At 54.2% G+C, this 19204-nt stretch overlaps 1 protein-coding gene across 1 annotated transcript in view; it reads right to left on the bottom strand.

The window, feature by feature from the left end:
- Positions 1-18784, bottom strand: part of MAP3K21 (mitogen-activated protein kinase kinase kinase 21) — a 36610-nt gene extending 17826 nt beyond the window's left edge. Inside the window, exons 1-4 of the mRNA XM_079106490.1 lie at positions 17474-18784; positions 4235-4415; positions 685-833; positions 12-34 (exon numbers count right to left, since the gene is read on the bottom strand). Of these exons, the coding sequence (XP_078962616.1) occupies positions 12-34; positions 685-833; positions 4235-4415; positions 17474-18287 (1167 nt within the window). The 5' untranslated portion in view covers positions 18288-18784. The remainder of the gene's footprint in view (positions 1-11; positions 35-684; positions 834-4234; positions 4416-17473) is intronic.
- Between the last annotated feature and the right edge of the window lie 420 nt (positions 18785-19204).

Raw genomic sequence — 19204 nt, 5'->3', positions numbered from 1 at the left:
TGGTGACCTACCCCGCTGAGAGTCCCTCCAAGAGCTGCAGGGTGAAGCGAGGGCCAGCAGCCTGTCCTCCCCTGAGGCCCACAAGCACCCAGCTCTTCCTAAGTGCAGCGGGGCACTACACAGGCAGCTAACCTGACCTCCCCAACCCTGGGGCAATGGCCTTGCTGTGACACTCCAGTGCCCAGGAGCAGAGAGCGATGCCAAGTTCAAGGCCACTCAGCCAGGCCATCTAGCTCGGAGCCCTGGTGGTCACCACTGCAGGCGGCCAGCTCCCAGGGGGATGCTGCACCATCTCCTGAGCTCCCCAGAGGGAAGCTGCACAGCAGGCTAACATCCAAAGTCACCATAAGGAGACCAGACTTCTGTCCCTGAGAGGCCTGCCCAGAGTCCTCCTGAACTCCGGGGTAACCGGCAACTTATGTCCCCCTTGTCTACCTGAGCATCCACTGAGGTATGGAACTCTTACTTGGACATAACTTGATAAAGGTTATCAGACACTGACCAGGTCGTACTTCGACATAACACATTAGGAAGACGTGTGCTTTGACGTTCACCGCACACAACCAATGAGTTTCTCCTCTGTGCAGGACATGGCAGAGAGGCCCCCCCGCGGTTACCAGTGTGGACGTCCTCATGAGCACCCTTCCTGGCTCCCGAGACAGACAGTAGTGGCTGCACACATACCTTTCATGAGCTTGGCAAACGGCTCAGGACAGGTGGATGGGATGGGCAGAGTGAGTTTGTTGACGGCCATGCCATAGGCCATGGCAAGCCCTTCGATGCAACGGTAGGGCACCTCGCCCGTGAGCAGCTCCCACAGCAGCACGCCGTAGCTGGAAAGCAAGTGTGTAGGGCTCAGATGGCCCAGGTGTCCTCTTCTCACCATGATTCGACACGCATCCTGCTGTCCTTCAGCCCCCGCCAGGGCCATCACCCAGCCCGCCCAGTGGCTGCTGCCTGGGGGTGTGGGCTTTCCACCGGACAGCTCGAATGCCTGCAAACCACACGGTGCCCCTCTGCTAGTGCTGCCTGCACTCTAGGGCGGGAAGCGAACACCTGCAGGAAAGAACGGAGAGAACAGCCTCCGGGAGGCCCACTGGCCCTCCACTGCCCGGGCAGCTGTGCCAGCACTGAGGCCCAGTGCACACAGGCAGGAAGCCGGGATTGGAGGCAGGGCCTTGGGTGAGCTGCTCACTAGCCCGATGGGCACTCACAGCCCGGAGAGCCCGTCTCCAGCTGGCTCAGCTCTGAGCAATAGTGGAACCTGCTCCAGCCCTCAAAGCTGCTCTCCGAAAACAAGGCAAGAGAAACAGGTGAGTACACAGCGCAGCACCTGCAGTCACAACACGCCATGCCTGCTGCCTTTACATTCAGTCCAAGACCTGTCACAGATTGTCCCATCAGATTCTTGTCAACTATTTCTATCTCCATTCACTGGCAGTGACATTCGTGATTTCAAGAATAAGAAATCTTAACTCATATGTCAGTCAAGAAAAATCACATCAGAGCAGAGGACCAAAAATTCTCAGAACAACTCAAAGTTGTCAATGTAAAAAAAAAAAAAAAAAAAAAAATTTCATTAGCAAATGACACGACCAAAGCATAAAACAACGCAACTTTGCTTCTCAGAGTCTCAGAGAAGGAAGGATCCTATAGGAAAGGTCACACGGAGAGACGAAAGCTCGCCCCACGAAAGCCAGGGCCGGGAGGATGCAGCTGTCCCCATGGCTGCTTCTGAGGCGGAAGGCCTGCGTCCTGTGCTCTCCCTGGGCAGGAGAGACCACGCAGCCCTCCCGAGAGCCCCAGGGCATGGTGACAGGCTGTCGGTGCCATGAGTCACAAGTCTGGTCCTGGGACCAGAGCCAGCTTCTCACGGGCCCGCCACCCTGAGCCGAACCCTGCGGAATTTAACTTTTTGGTATCTGGCTCCTTAAACTGTAAAGCCGGGTGGCAGGAGCTGCTGTGGATGGCAGGTGGTGCTGGGAGCGACCCCGCAGTGGAACTGTGACAAGGCTGGAGGGGAAGAGGGGGAAGAGGTCAGCTGGACACCCGGCCAGGCCTGCCCACTGCACAGGCAAGACCTGTTTTCTCAAGGAATCTACTTTTCACGGGAACATCAGGAAAGGAGATGCGGCAGCCAGAGCAGGCGGCTCCAGGAGAGCCTCCCCGGCCTCACCCACGTCCACCCCGACTACCAGGCGCGCCACGCAGTGCATCCTGGAGAGGGGCAGGGTGTGGCTCTGCACGTAGGCAGCCAGGGGGTCCCAGGTCCTCTGCTTTCTTATCTCATGGCTTTCCCTGCCTGTGGCCCACTTTGCTTTCAGCACCCATGTGTCAGAACTACCCACTGGGCGATGCTCATGTGACAAGCACATGTGACAAGGGGCAGGTCGTGGAGACCTCCATTCCAGCTGCCTCAGAAGTCCCAGCCTGCTTCCTGCTTCTGCCTGAACAGACAGGGCAGCTGGGAGCATGGCGGGCACAGGCCACCTGGGGACCACGTGGCCTGCAACAGACCACACAAGATAGACTGTTTTCTGCCTCCAGACCTGTCGTCTGGAACGCAAATCTGATTTACAATGTCTTTTAATGGTTTTTAGAGTCTTGAAGTATAATTTCTTAAATGGATGTCCGATTTCACTTACGTACCATGCTATTTTCATATGGCTAGAAAATCACCGTGATCACATCGATGGAAACACTATTTCCCTATAAAAGCACATGCTCAGCCTCTATCCGGGGACAGTCTCATTCATTAAGCAGGGAAGTTTAAGCCTTTCCATTTTTTTAAGCTGGCCCTAAGGCACTACAGGATCCCTGACCAACTGATAAGTTCCTTACAAGTTCTAAGTAAAACAACCAAATCTTATTTGAAACATAAGTATAAAGCAATTTCATGGAACTTTTACTAATGGGTATCTGCCACTAACTTTGTGAATCTGAGTAACTTCTAGTGCATCTTAAGATTAAAGGAAAAGAAATTTTTGCTGATCATAAATTTGCAAGTCAGACACATCTGGGCTTAAACAGAGACCTGTCACTTACTGGAAAGGGGCACTAGCAAGTGACATTTCCTCTCCCAACTCTAGTTTAATGTTTAAAAAAAAATGGAATTTTAACCACAATGAAACACACTTCACACCTCGGATAATCAGGGTCGGAAAACCAGGTAACAACCCACGTTGGCATCAGAACCTGTGGATGCTGCTGGTAGAGTTCAAAAGGGAACAGCCCTTGGAACGCAGTGATAACAGCTTCTCAACAATTAAACATGGAATTGCCAGGTGGCCAGCAACAGCACTCCTGGGGACACACCCGAGAACCAAACCCAGGTCCTCAGAGAAACCTACACCTGAGTGTTTGCAGCAGCATTATCCACAGTAACCAGAAGTGGGCGCCATCCAAACACCACCAGGTGAAGGGGTGAGCAAAATGGGGCCCGTCTGCAGAAAGGACTATCACTTGGCCCTGAAGAGAACAAAGTTCATGGTGTAATGGAGGAAGCTAGCACAAAGGGACACATACCGGAAGCTCCCATGTGGATGAAGTGTCCAGAACAGGTGCACCCAAAGACAGGGCATGCAGACTGTTGCCTGGGGCCCAGAGGGAAGGGGCCCTGGGACTGCAGGGCGGTGGGTAAGGGCTTCTAAATGCCCTGCACTGACCGTGCTGAAGGGCTCTGTGAACACACCGACTCCGCTGCACTGTGCGGCTCAACGGTGAACCACGTGACACGCGAATGGCACATCAACAAAACTGCTCAGAGGCAACAGAAAGATCTGGAATTTTAAAACGCACAGCCCAGGGTTGGATGAGCATGCAGTCAAGGCTGGCTGGCCCTGGGGACGCTGGAGCCACTGAGAGGCCTGGCTTCTCCCTGCCACCCTTCAGGTGGTGTCATCCCTCTATGGGGGCGCAGCTGAGTGACAACAGCAGCACCTGGCATCCCAGCCGGGTCCACTCTCCTTCCTCACCCCAGGGTCCTGTTTTTACCTGGATCATCTATGCAATGGAGGGACCACCTCAATTTTTTCCTCCAGCTCTCTCCATGCTAGTGTTGTTGGTGATCACAAGGAATCAAGCTTGCCTGAGGTGGGAACTGACTTTCATTCCCTGGCAGGCACTGCTGTTAACTCCAATGGAGTTCCCATCCAGCTCCAGACCTACAGGAAGGCTCTCCTGTGGCTCACCCAGCCCCGCGGGACTCAAGGATAGGAGCACAGCCTCAGATCACCTCCAGATGTCACTGCCCTTGGAGAACAGCGAGGACCTGATGACCTCGGGGGCCATCCAGGCGTAGGTGCCGGCCGCGCTCATCCTGGTGGTCCGGTGCCACTCCCTGGCCAGCCCAAAGTCCGTGATCTTCAGCGTCTTGTTGTGGACGTCGTTGTGCTCGATCTCCTCCAGCAGCAAGACTGGAGAAAAGCCAGAAGGACACCTCATCTCTAGCCCTTTGGTCGTGATTTCTCAATGACACTGAAAGCAATCCCGCTGGAGTTTCGGGCATAGGTGAGAATGAATCTGTTTTTCATCATTTTTCCTAACAGGGCAGGGAGGTCTATTATAGCCCTTACAGGGTCATTTGTGCCTGAAGTCATACATTTTTAATAAAATCTACAGGCACAACCCAACTTAGTTCTTGAGAAAGGAAATGGTTTCTGAAGGGTATGGGAAACAGGCCCTGTCAATCTCCACAGGCAAGAAACATTTACTGAGACCTTGATCTGTGACCATTTGCCTGACAGGAAGAAAATACAGTTTTCTTCCAAAAACCCCTGTGGCCCAAGCAGACATTCCCATCAACAGATATGTCACATGACTGATTACAATCAAACGTCACTGTCTCCTGATTTTACATAATGCCATAAATTCTTTGACTCCTGAACATAATTTAAAGCTATAACTAATTACTTCAGTGAAGCTCAAAATTCTGCAAAAAGCAACAACTGCAAAGGAGCAGCCAAGGGCTGCTGTCCCCTGCCCCGCCTGCTGTGGTGAAGCCCCAGGCAGGGAACTTGTGCCAGGTCTGCCCGGACCCCCAGCTCTGCAGCTAGACAGGCACGTTCTGTCCCACAGCCCTGCCCAGCACCCTTCCGTCCTCTCCGCCCGGCTGGCTCTCCTCTGCCTGGAACCCTGCGCAGGCATCCCGGGTCTCCACGAGGCTCCCATGCAGCCAATGAGCCACACCCTCTCCTCTGCGTCGATCCTCCACCACTGGCAGGGTCTGCTCCCCGGGCGTGGTGACGTGGTTTACCTTTAAAATCCCAGGAGCAAACCACCAGCACAGGTGACATGGATGGACGTCGCACTCACTCTGTGGACTGACAGCCTGACGTGAAGACCCACCCTCTAACCCCACAGGACATTCAGGGAGAGGGGCCACAGGCACACAGAGGTTCAGGAGAAGGTCTGACAGCAAAGAGGCACCCGGAAACTGGTGTGGTAAAGAGAATTCTGCACCTTGAAGGTGGTGGTCACAGGTTCTCTTCACCTGCCCAAACTCAACCAACTATGCACACTCAGGGGCCAGGTCACTGTGGGAACCAGATTCCAATAATCCTGCACTAAAAAAAAAGTAAAAAAGAAATAAAAGCCCTTTGGGATGGTGAGCGGCCCAGGCCAGTGTCCACACTCCTAACTGGGCAGCCACGATCCTCCACAGTTCACGCCACACCTAGTCCTCCAGTCGGGTTGGCTCTACACCCCACCGAGGGTCACCTTGGCGAGGCCCTCCAGACCCAAGGGAGTGAAAGGGGCCCCCGGCCGGCACTGTGGGAGATCTGCCCAGCACTCAGGAGGTGTGGTGCACTGTGACATCTGCGTTCACCTCTGATTCCTGCTCTGGGCAGCTGGCTTGGGGATCAGCAAGAAGAGGCGGCTGATGGAGAACAGATGGGCCTTCCGCTCTTGCACCTGCTCTGCAGAGTCCGGTTCAGAGAAAGTGCTTAATGTCCACAGAAGAAACACCACAGAAGAGGACAAGCCCGTCCCGCCTCTTGCCACCCACCCCCCGGAAACACCACACCAGGAAGAGTCACCAAAAAATGCTGAGTGTCCCCCGCATGCTCTCCTGCCATGCACGATCTCATTCACAAAAGCCCCAGGAGACAGTCCTCAGGATCAGAGGTCAGCACGAGGACACAAAGTGACCTGGCAAATCCTCTCGAACAGCAAAAGAACTCAGCCGAACAGGGCGAGCAGGGAGGGGGCTTTCACTCAGGTGCTATCTGCTCTCTCCAAAAGCCGGGGGAGCTCATCTCTTCATTAAAAGATGTTGCTCCCAGAATCGCGCCAGCAACCATGTGCTCACCTTAGAAGGAAAATGAGAAAACAAGCGTCCGAGGTTTGGAGCAAACGACCCAACAAATGATGCAGGCGGGACACTCTTCATGTCTGATCACAAACAGGCCATTTTCTGGAGCGTCGGTGTCTGCTGAGTCCCCTCTCGCTGCCGGGGAGGCCGCGGGTCTTTTAACTATGTAACCCACCACGCAGTCGCCAGGCAGACACTATCGTCCCACGTTATAGATGAGGAAGGGGCACAGAGCGGTTGAGTGCACTGTCCGCGGTCACACAGGTGGGGAGCGGTGAGGCCCAGTCTGACCCCAGAGCCGGCTGCCCTCGCCCGGTGCACAGGGCCCAGCTGACAGCTTCCATCAACCTCGTGGAGAGCCTGCTCTCTGCCCGGAATTCCCCCAGGTGTCCACTCTTCGGTTTTGATTTCCTGCCACTGATTCCTGAAGGCAGGCAGCGCAGGGCCAAGGACGGCAGGCCCGTCAGGACTGACAGGCACACACGCCAGCAGCCTGGGGCGTGTTGAGGAGAGGACAGCGCATGCGTGAAGGGCCTAGCGCAGAGCCAGGGACTCGGCGGGCACACCAAGGACCTCACGCGGAGCCTGGGCTTCTAAGCGCTCGGTGGCAAATCTTCAAAGTCCTGCTCGTGGACTCCAGGAAATCCTGCCAGGCTTCTGCCAGGCCAGAACCACTGTGCCACCGATTTGCATTTCACCTGCACTGTGCTCCAAACATCCACGGTTCCAGTCATAAAAATCGGTGCAGTGGAGGCGGCCAGTGCTGGGTCTAAAGGCGGACGAATACACGCAGGGATTACTAGATGCAGAGTCAGTACTGACTATGGATATTGTTGTGTCCTAAGGCTTCTTGTCTCCTGTGAGCTTGTAACTGTGAGAGGCAGACCACAAAGATCCCCAGGGGCCCCAGTTACACCCAAGACAGACTGGAAGAGTCGGATGGGGAGCTGTAAGCCCAAGGTCATACAGGAGGCAGCAAGGCCAAAGTTCTACCAGGTCCTACTGGGACTCTCAAGGCTGCCCGCCACTGGGAGGGCGCAGGAGAGGAGAGCAGCAAAACCCCCTGGACATCCCCCAAATCCCGAACCGTCTCAATTCCCATGGCTCTCTGCCCTTCCAGCACACTGTCTCGTGGGTGATCTTTTTAACTAAGATGCCCCTGCTGAGTTACAAAGAGGCCCCTGAACCCCAGGAACTGTGTTTTAGGGCCGTCCCCAAACCCCAAGCCACCCAACAGTTTCCTGTGCATCAGCGTGCTGGGCTCTCTGGTCAACGAGTCACCAGTTCCCACAGTAAGCACGTCCCCTCCCGCCCACGGACCCTCTGCTGCGTGGAGCGGCTCCCACACACCCAGGGCCTCATCACTAGCCTGCAAGGAGGACACTGTGCCAGCCCTCTCCTGAGCTGCCCAGGAAGCCAGGCACTCCCAAGCCTCATCTCGTGTGCTGCTTCGGCTGCTTCTCGTGGCCTCTTTCTGGATAATGCATCCCTCTTAAAAATTCATGGCAGCCGGTGTGACTCATCAATTGGAATTTGGACCCCGATTCCATGAACACTGAAGAACATGGAGCGGGTACATTGTGATTGCTTTTTAAACACATTCTGGACAGGATTTTCCAACGGGCTGAACAATCCGTGCCGGGTTCCTTGCAAGTTCCCAACCCTTACTCCTCAACAGACACCCAGTGAAAAAGAGATTCTGAGCCCTGAGCCTCTGAACTCCATGTCCTTACCCCATAGAAACAAACCTGCTGACTTACACCCCACCCTGACAATGGCACTAATTCCCCCAGGAACGATAACTGTCCCTCCCACCACTGACCCCAGAGACCCAAGCCTTGCTGCCTTCAAATGCGTCTGCAGATGCCGGCTCCCCATGCTGGTCGACACCCAGGGAGGACGGGCTGGCCAACACCAGCCTCTGAACAATTCCTGATTCTCAGACCCAACCCCCCAGGGTGGGCAGCCGGGAGATGGAAAAGGCCTTCAAGGACGAAGCTCTACACTAAATGGGGACGAAAGCAACCCTAAAGTCAGCTCCTTCCTAAGCAGACATGTGAAGTCACATGAGGTCCGCAGACGGCCACGGACAAATCGGCAGGCAGCCCCGTTCCCCAGTTCCAAAGTTCCCAGGGGCCTGAGACTCCACCCTGAGCTGGCAGAAAGCAAGGTCCGGCCCTCCCCACGCCCAGCCCCAGGGCTCCAAGAAAGGCCCATTGTCTGGGACTGTTTCAGAGGCCTTGGGCAGAATTCCTGAAATTCCTTATCTTTTGGGCAAAGTGACTGAAACCACAAATAGCTGTCTCACCATGGGCAACATGGTGGGCGCCCAGCCAGGTTTCAGGTAAGGACACAGGTGGGGCCACCTTCTGCTTCCTGTCACCAGCAGGAAGGGCCAAGGCACACGGGCGGCCACCTGGGCTCAGAACAGCAAACCAGGCAGCCGGACTGGTCAGCATTTGTCAGCAGACATGGCCAACGCTCCTTGGCAACCTCCCACTGCCTCCCCTTTCCTGCTCCTTCCGTGACCATGACCCCTGGCTGGCTCCACACGGATCACCTGGTCAGACAGCCCCCCTCAACCACAGTGGGAGCCCAGATTGTTCAGCCCCTTGGACATTTCTGTCCAGAATTATAGCACAGAATGTATGTTTTTAAAAGCAATTACATGAAGCTCCTCCATGTTCTTTAACGTTCACGGGATCAGGGTTCAATTTCATGTGATGAGTCAACGGATTTCCATGAATCTTTAAGAGGGGTGCAATATCCAGAAAGAGGTATGGGAAGCAGCAGAAGTAGCCACCAACTGAGAGAGCACACTGCACGTCACACGTCCACGCCGAACCACGTGGTGATGTGTAAGGGCAAAGGGCAGCCCGTGGGCTCCCCCACGGTGGGCGTCGTCCTGGAGGCCCCTGCTGCATGGCCTTCAGGAAGGGTGCCCCGCTCTGCTCCCCCCTCTAGCTCTCCCAGGGCTCCTGCCTCCAGCGCCCTCATCCCAGAAGCCTGCGGGAAGGCAGTCCTCAGACTGGAGGCCTTTCCCCTCCACATCCCTCCACAGATAACCTCAGGTCCAAGCCCTTTCTCACAGGGTTGAGCCCCAGGTCCACATGGCCTCCTGGGTCCCCTTTACCTCATCTCCAGCTGCTGCCAGGGGACCGCAGACACGCCAGGCCCTTGGGGCTGGGCACACCCGATGAATGCAGCCCCCACCCCCCAGCCCTGCAGTCCCGCTCTGCTTGCTCCCCTCTGGTCCTGTCCCCATTGTGCCATTTCTTTCCCTCTAGCAAGGATGCTCTTCCCAACCTGGCCACGCCCTCAATGCTCCAGACTGTGCTGCAAAGCTGCCTTTGCTGGTGTCCCTCCTGACACCACACCGCCTGGTCCAGGACTGTCTGCTCGTGCCATCCACCCCATCCACTTTGCCACCAGAGCTTTTACTCTGAGCACTTGTCCCTGCCTGGCACAATGTGGAGTTTACTATTTTATTCTGCTCAATGTCTGGGCCACTGGAGTGCTAGCTGTCCTCTGCTTTGCTCACTACTGACCACCAAAGCCAAGCGTGTTCCTGGCACATGGTGCTTCCTCAGTGACTGTCCTATGAGTGCGTGAATGAGCTTATAAATACCACACGCTTGCAAAGAGAATACAGATGTGGTCCGCTAGAACACAGCTTCACACTGCTTCTACACCCAAACAAAGCCACCTCTCCTGTGACAAGTCTGCTCATGGATATAACACTCAGTTTTCGTGAGAAAATGTTTTAGGATCAATTACATGTGAAATCCAGCCTCTGCTTCCAGCACTCGGTTCACTAACAGTCAGGATGCACAATACAGGAGGCTGCAACCCCCTGCACTCACACACTGACACTCCTGATGCAGTACTGGGAGGAAACCTGGGACAAAACATGATCGTGTCAACCAAGTCTTCAGATGTGCCATCGGACGCTTCCCTAATACCTGTGGTTTGCTCTTCAGTAAACTGCTTAAATATGCATAAGTTAACAATGAATTGTGCACACAAATGGCTACAGTAGTGAGTTACTCCCTTCTGCCTCCTCCCTGACCCCACCCATCCTGGGGGAAGCTCCACAGAACAGAGCTTAGGACCTGTCCTCAGGGCTGGGCTGGTTCAATCAGCCAAACTAAAAAGACCCTTTCCTTCAACCAACAAGAATAAACATGACTAAATGGCACTTTGGAGAAAGAACAATCATAATGATTTCTTAGGTGATGACAGAGTTGGAGAAAATGTTTAGGTATCAATGAGTTTGTGCACAAATAAACTAGAAACTACTTTAGGCATTGAAAGTGTTTTAAACAATATGTAAAAATGCATAGTCACAGTGAACATGTGGATTTTACCAAAGTGTTGACAACTTTGAGATATATCAGGAGTTGGCAGAATTCAACTCAGGGGCCAAAATCAGCATGAGGCCTCTTTTGTAAATAAAGTTTTATTGGAAACCACCACATTCAATTACTTACATGTTGTCATGGATGCTTTCGTCTACAATGGCAGGATTGAATAGTCTGCAGATACCACATGGTCTGCAAAGTCAGAAGTGCCTACTCTCAGGCCCTTCAGGGGAAGTCTGCCCAGCCAGAGGATTCCACTTGATCCTCCCCAGCTTGCACAGTCCTCTGCAAAAGTTAGGCCAGAGGGCTGGAGCCAGAGTCCACACCTCACACACCACAGTCACCTCATCTGTCCCCAACTCCAGAGGCACCAATGCTTGGAGATATTCCTTTCCCTGCAACATGCCAGAATAAGCCAGGCAGAGCCTCACCGGGCACCTCCTGGGACCAGTCAAAGTAACCATCAGACAGCCACCTTGACTGGAATCCGGCCTGCAGCCAGGGGAGGACTCATGCACCCCAGGTCAACGCTGTGCAGGAAAGTACACATCCAGTCCTTGGGGCTGTAGTTCCCGGACCTGGCCTGCATCTGAATCCTCTGCGAGCTTTTTAAAGCAATGCCCTGCTCCACCCTCAGCCAAAATGAGGGGTGGGATGAGGGGGGACCGAGGGAGGGGAGCTGAGCCATCTGAGGTGCGGTCTAAGCAGTGGTATGGAAACGGTCCCTCAGAATTCCTTCAGGTCCCTATTAGTTCAGGATTTTCAAAGCAAGGGGCTAGAAAAGAAAGACATTACCTCATTCCCAAGCAACAGCTACCGAGTCAGAATACGGGGGAGACTGGTCCCACCCTCTAGGATGGGGAGACCGTGCTGCTGCGGACAGTGCTTGCTGTGCTGACTGAGCCAACAGGTGGCCAAGGACCCCAGGGCCCCCCAAGATGGTAAGACAGGCTACATGGCAACCCTGAAGATCCACCTGCCGGCCTCCGTGCAGTCAGCCACGCGAGAGCCTCTGATTGTCAAGCAATAGCACCTCCTTGCTGAATTTGTTCTGGAAAACTTGGGTTTTTTTCCCCATTGAAAATGGGATATCAACACACAATAGGTCTATTCCTGTTTTTGCATGATTAAATATTTTTAATTTATCATTTAAAATTATTTTAATAAATCCATTTATCAATGGGTCCATTCCTGCTTTTATGTATTTTTAACTTATCATTTTAAACATCCAATACAACAGATATGGATTGCTATCATCTGCATCAACAAAAGCTCCCAAGGGGTCTTATAAACAAATATTCAAAAACTGTTAATCTGGGTAAAAGGTCAAGTTCTGGGCACAGAGGCCCTGGACTGACCCTTAGCCCTGGACCTGACAGCTGACCCACAGCCACTGGCCCCTGGCTTCAGATTCTGCAGGGCGTCTGAGGCCCTCCTGAAAGGCCCCCAGGAGCGACGGCATGAAGTCCAGAGGCGCCCAGCAGCTGGGGGCCCAGATCAAGGGTGGCTGCTGCTCCTGTCCCCACCATTACTGAGCCAGAAGTGCCCAAGGAGAGGCAGCATTTGGAGAAGATGAATTTGAAAAACTAAACTCCCACTGACTGGGGATCCCTCGCAGAAAATTAAAGAGTCATCAGAACTCCCCCAGCACCTGTTGACCTGGACCCTCCGCTGGCCCAAGTCCTTTCTGGGGACACCTCCACCTCTGGAGGCCCTGGTTTGCCCTGGGGGTGCTGGTGACATTCAGGGCCACTTGCACTTAAAACCATTAGCCCTCAGAAAACTGAATCAATATTTTCCAACTCTAAAGAGAATGAGAAATCAGAGCAAGAAAGTAGTCTAAACAAACTCATTCAACAAACTGTGATTTTAAGAACAAAGCTGGGCACAATGACCAGTAACTTACATCAAACCGATGTCTAAGGAAGTCTTTTTTATGTTTTTATTGCGGCTACTCTGACAATCTCTGACCGCACAGTAATAAAGTGCACAACCCCAGCTTCTTCTTTCCTTCTAGCTATTTGGTTTCACCAGCAGATCACATGCTACTTTCCTCCTCAAGGACCCTCATAGCTCCCTGGTGTCCACTACCTGGTGCACACACCAGGACGGTCATACGAGACCCGCGCCTCCTTCGCAGAAAGCCCCATCTCCACCTTCCCTTCTAGCTACACCTAACTGCTCACCACTGTGACGCTTCAATGCTGCTATTTGTCCAACTGCCTTTGAAGAGTTAATAAACACTCAACAGATTTTCCCTACAGGGCTCTGCCTGTCTCCAAGAGAGGAAGTCAGTACACACTATGGGAAACCAAGACATCCCATAACGTGCCCAAGGTCACCTGCTGCAAGTGATAACAGTAATCCACATCCAGGTCTGGCTCACCTGAAGCCAACACCTTGACACTCGCGAAGGTGACCACTTACATGCTAGTGTGAAGACGCAGGGCTTGCAGGCAACCTCAGACCCCAGACCCAGGGGGATGTCCCCTCCCCTCTCTTTACCATGCTTTGGTTTATCTTATAACACGACAAAAGTGACCATTACGTACAGTCTGCATAATCTGGAACTGAAGAGCCGCCCCCCACCCCCACGTATAAAAGTTAAGAAGTGGCCAGTTCACATTTAATGCGCAGCTGTGACCTGGTGAAGAAGAGACTGTCTGCTGTAGCTCTTTGCTAATCCTGCTTCCAGAGCACATGTACATCTCAGGTGCCATTGGGAGCTCTGTGCTGAGCGGCCCGTGTACCCTGGGGCAGGGAGCAGTGTGCCTTGGTGAGAGAGCAGAACAGGGAGGGGACAGGCATCTTGACTGACAACAGCAAATTAAGAGCTGCCCCAAACCACTCTCAGAAATACCTTATTTATTATTAAAAAAAATACCTTATTTATTATAAAAAAAAAAAACAAAAACCAGGGATGAAAGATGTTTAGTCACTGACATCAGAGCTACTGACACCTGGAGCTCAGCTTCCCTTGGATGCCATTTTCCTTGAAGAACGACAAAGGCAGAACACAGTGACCACTGCCACAAAAAGAAAAGAGCACCCAAAGGACGCCACTCCCTCGCTCGGCGTGAACACCAAGCCCACTCCAGTGCCACCTCTCGATTCCTAAGGTGCACGTTTGATCCCTGGTCGCCACCCAACTCCCGAAATCCACTCCCACCAGCAGCCGCAGGAACAGTCTGTACTCAGCCTGGGAGTTTTCTGCCCAGCACTTGGTGGCCTCTGAAAAAAAGAAGCCATGGGGCTGGGGTGTGGCTGGGTGGTGGAGCAATGGCCTGGCGTGCCCAAGGCCCTGGGTCTGACCCCCGACACTGCAAAATATAAATAAACAAAGACCGAAGTTAGGTCACATCACTCCTTAGCACGAAGGCTCCGAGGATCTGGGAAAGAGAAGGTTCAGGTGGCCGAGAGCCAGCAGCTCTGACCCCCAGCCTCAGTGGCCTCCCCGACTCCTCATGCCTGCTCCCTCTTCCTCCGTCTGCACCTGCGCCTGCACCTGGACTCCTCCAAGGCCCTTCCTCAGAGCGGCTTACTGTGGCCACCCACCCTGAGAGAGCTGCCTCTCCTCAACCCACTGCTGATGGTGGCTCCCCAGCTTGGTGACACTGGCACCTCATAATCGCAGGCCGCTCCCCACCTGGCCAAGCTCTGTGATGGCGAGGGTGTTGTCACTGTCCTCTGGTTGGGTACTCGGTCCTGGGGCCTGGAGGAGACTGGCACAGGGTCACATCAATTCCAAGTAACTTCAGTTTTTCTCTCCTCTCTGAATACATGTGTCAAACTGGCAGTTTTTACAGCAACCTCAGGTCGCCTTGCACTGTCTCCAGCTGGGGCAGCAGAGGACTTCAGCAATACTCTCTACTGCTGTGCCTCCTGGGAGCTACAAAGACCACCGTGTTTAACAACCTGCAAACGTGGCTCAGCTTCCAATCTGCTGCCAGGGGCTGGGAAAGGGACAAAGCTGCTTATGTCACCAACACAGCGGCTCTCCCTTCACCCAGGCATTCCTCGCAAGACATGATACAAGACCTAAGATTCATTAAGAGAAGATGAAGGAAATCGGTCAAGAATATTAAGTTCTTTTGACAAATCTAAGTATTTGTTTTACACAATAATTTCCACAGACTTCCACCGGCTCTGTTATGTGAGGAGACTGCAGAGTGAAAACCAAGCTCAATATTGACTTTTAAAACCTTGTTGACACTGTCATTAACTCACTACCAACATTCGCAAATAATGAATAAATCAAACAAGCCGTCGGAGCGGAGTTTCAGCCACACTCGGGAAAGTGGAAGAAGTCCCGGCTTCATGCATCATGCGAGATTTCAACGGCTCAGTGAACAAATAAAGCCAGACAGGCAGAGTAAGGCCACGCCAGGCACTGTGACTTGCACATTTAAGGCCCTATTCAAAATTTCATTTTATATCAATCACAAAACTACACTAATGGCCACACTGCAGCAAATACTTGGCTAGGCTAGTGACTGGCCCACTAATGCTTTGGAAGCCAAGGTAACCTTGCCTGAAATGACAGAAAGTAAAATGTTGTGGGATGTCTGTCAACGTATTCTGAGGGTGAAAACTTCCAAAAACCAAGTAGCAGTATGTAATCGCCTTCAAAGTGCAAAAGATCTGCTATATGCACAACCATCCTACCCTGCAAGTCTGTCAACAAAGCCATCTAACCAGTCATTCTTCCAGGACCTCAGTATTTCTTATTACAATTTAGCCCATTTGTATCTCCTCGTCCCAGATGTGGGGCACCTACAAAAACTTAAGTCTGGCAACAAATGTACTGTGTCTGGTAACTCTAAATAGTTATTGTGTTCACAGAGTTGAAAACTTGGGGCTTTATGGGTTCGGAGGATTAGGAATCCTTTAAAAGTTTGTATTTTATATTTTAAAAAACCTTACTCTTTTTTGCAAAAATGGAACATGGGTTAACAGCCCTCCATGCAAACATGCTCAGCCTGTGAACGGGGTACGGACCTAAGAGTTACCATAGCCAAAGCCAACCAGGCACAACCCCAAAGTGGTAGCTACAGGCCCTTGAGCTCTCCAGCCTAAGGACCAAATGCAAGCTCTTTGCTTGTGTGGGTGACTTGCTGTCCTGTGTCAGGGACATTTTCAGAACACCAGATGAAACCTTATCACAAAGTGCTGCAACTTCAGCTGTCCTGAAAGCCCTGGGTCTGCAGGAGGCTCCCCGCAGACAGGCCTGCTGAGCGCACGGGAGAGGGCTCCACAGTCACGGGGACAAGCCACTTGTTCCAAGGCAGCAGTTACTCATTTCTTACAAGGAAAGCATTCTTGAGGAAATAAGCACAAACTGGCGGTGAGGACTACCAAGTTTGAAGTACACTGGAAATGGCGCCGTGTGGGTACAATAACCGTCTAAGACAAACAGCTGCAGAGTCCTTGACACCCGCCGCCTACCAAGTGCCAAGAATAGGCTGTGGCATGGGCCCTGTTCCATGCCAGGCTGATCGGCTGTGCTCCCATCGCTGACATGGTTAAAACGGGAACTATGAGAGACCCGGGACACACAGGATCACGAAGCGGAACCTGACCGTATGCAGGGCTCACACACAGCGACAACACTCAGCATGAGAATTCATAGAAGGGAAACGCTGCCTCGATCAGTTTTAAGGAAATTTCAGTATTAAAGGATTTGGATCAGAAAAAATCTATACAAACACACAATAGATCTATCACTTCTTCTGGTTACTCCTCTTTCTGTTCCTGGAGGACCCTGGCTCCGTTTGAACCACCTCCTGTCCTAGCAGGTTTTACAAGGCTGAAGACTCGCAGCTGCAGCAGGTCGATGCCAGCTCTGGCTGCAGCCTTTCATCTTCAAGATATTTCATTTCATTGCAGGAATACGAAGAAGCTTTCAAGGGCCAAGAAGTAACTTCAAACAGCCACCCTATTAGCTCTTCTATACAGCAGGGTTAACAGGATTTGTACTGAGGTCACACATCAGTTCTTTATTGAGATCAGAAAATACAACCTGTTTATAAACAAGGTAAATGGCACAGGCCAGGTTTTTAGGATTTCAAGTACCCATACAAGGACAATGCACGCATGCTTAACCCACAAGTGCATAACGGCTAAAACGGGGGCTTCCCGTCTGAGAAAAGAAGTCACCCCATCCAGAATGAAACCACATATTACACACAGAATGTGTAAGTGGAAAAAAACAAAACAAAACAAAACAAAACATTTGGAAAGTCAAAGGGCATGAAGCCATATTTAAAGGGGGAAAATATGGGGGCTGGAAGCATAGCAGAGGGCTTTGCATGCACAGGCTGTGAGTTCAATAGACACACACAGGACTGGGAAAATGGCAACCTCAATACCTCCTTTGTAAAGTGGCCAGTTAAAGGCCACCAGACGAGAGGGGCTGCCACGGGTGCCTTAATGTCCATGGACACCTACCTCAGCTTGCAGTCCTACCCCAAAGAATGGTCAAGGTGCCCTACACAAACATATGAAGAACACATTGTTTCCTCTTACTGCCCCCAAGGGTTCCTACAGGTCCAGATATTGACAAAGGTTTGATCTACAAGCAAATCTGGTCTGCCTCTTTTAAAAAGGCGCCCAAGGGCAACGAGTCAGGCAAGAGTCACCTGCTCCAAAGCAAGTAACCAAGGCCTGCTTGCCCCCAGCTCTGAAAGGCTCAGAACTGAAAGCAAGATGTGTCTGGGGTCCCGCGATGGCTGCCGCCTCTTTGCACCTGGCGGCAGTAATGGGAGCCCTAAGTCCCAGTGCGCCCCGCTAGCCCACTTACTGTTGCTGGACTTGAGGTCCCAGTGCAGGATGGGCACGATGGCCTCCTCGTGCAGGTAGAGCATGCCGCGCGCGATCTGCATAGCCCAGTTGACCAACAAGTGCGGGGGAATGCGGAGCGCACGACGCTGTGTCGTGCGCAGGTCGGGCGCGGCAGCGGCACAGGCCAGAGCGCGGTTGAGCACTCCTCTGCGCGCGAACTCCAGCACCAGGCAGAGGTGCGGCTGCCGCAGGCACACGCCGCGGAGCTCGAGGATGTTGGGGTGCCGCAGCATGGCGAAGAGCCGCGCCTCGCGCCACACGCTCTCAGCCGCCGCAGCCGCGTCCTGCTCCGGGTCGCGGCGCGCCGCCTTCACCGCCACCTCCTGGCCCTGCCAGGTGGCGCGGTACACCTGCCCGAAGCCGCCGGCGCCGATGAGCTCCTTGAGTTCCAGCCACTCAAAGTCGACGTGCACGGGCGAGCCGGGTCTCCGCGGCGGCGGCGCGGGGAGCGGCGGGGGACTGGCGACCTGGCCGCACGGCGCCACGTAGTTGTCGGGGAAGATGCCCAGGCGCCGCTGCACCTGGCCGGCCCACCAGCCCTCGTCGCCCGACACGGCGGCGTCCTGCGACAGCACCTCCACCAGCTGGCCGCGCCGCAGGTTCAGCTCGTCCTCGCCGCGCGCCTCGTAGTCGTAGAGGGCGACCCATAGCCGGGTGCCTACCAGGCTCGCGCCGCTCAAAGAGGCGGACGACGAGGACTCGCGGCTGGCGGGGGCGACCCAGGCCGGGGATCCCGGAGTCTGGGTCGCACCCTGGGCACCCGAAAGGGCCATACGCAGCCGCGAGGGCGTGGGGACTGCGCGGCGAGGTGGGCTTAGCTCAGTATCCAGGGCGGCCGGGGGTGCGCATGGCCTGCTGGCGTGGCGGTCTGCGCCCAGGGTGGGCGTACGCAGAGCAGAGTCCGGCTCCGGGAACGCGGAGGTCACGCCCACTACCTGAAGGCCCAGCCTAGCCCCAGTTTATGCTTGGCCGCCTCTGCTCCTGCAGCTGTCCCCATGGACGCGGGCACAGTCACCCCGTGGTGCCCCTGGGCTTGCCGACGGCCTGCCGCGCGCTCCTCACCCTGTGCCGCCCAGCCTCCTCGCCGCCCAGCCTGCCAGCCCCACAAGCCCTCTCCAGGTCTATTCCCAGGGCGGTGACCGTCCCCGCCCCTGGATCGCTCCGCCCCTCTAAACCGCCCTCCCGTACTCGCCCCTCCACCTGGGCCGGCCCCTACTCTCCCATACGCCCTGCTCTCCGGAACCCGCCCGGTCGCTGGGGTTGCCCCTCCCCTCCAAGTTCCCTGGATCCATTCCTCCCTGCCATTAGCCCCACCCTGGACCCGTCCGGACGACCCGACCCACCCCTCCCCTCCAGTTCCATCCCCACCCCCGCCTTCTTCCCTGGCCGGCTAAGGGCCACCGAGCGCTCCAACTGCGTCAGTGCAAGGGACCCTTTCTCCCGGACCCGCCCGCACTTGCGCGCCCCAGCGGAGAAAGCTCGGGTGGCGAGGTGCGCGGCGCCCACGTGGCCCGAGAGGCGGAGCCAGCCAAGGGCCGCTCAGTTTTTGGAAAGTTGAAGCGCTGGGGAGACCTCTCTCCGAAAAAGCAGGGAGGGTGAAGACTGATCCTCAGCTCCCAATCGCAAGGCTCCCAGAACAGGTTGCCGCTGCAGGTGCGCGGTTCGAAACCCGAGCCTGTCGTGCTCACTC

The sequence above is a fragment of the Sciurus vulgaris genome (genome assembly GCF_902686455.1).
Source record: "Sciurus vulgaris genome assembly, chromosome: 12".
Taxonomy (NCBI): domain Eukaryota; kingdom Metazoa; phylum Chordata; class Mammalia; order Rodentia; family Sciuridae; genus Sciurus; species Sciurus vulgaris.
Note: the sequence above shows the minus strand (reverse complement) of the source record. Positions and strands in the feature narration are given on the sequence as shown.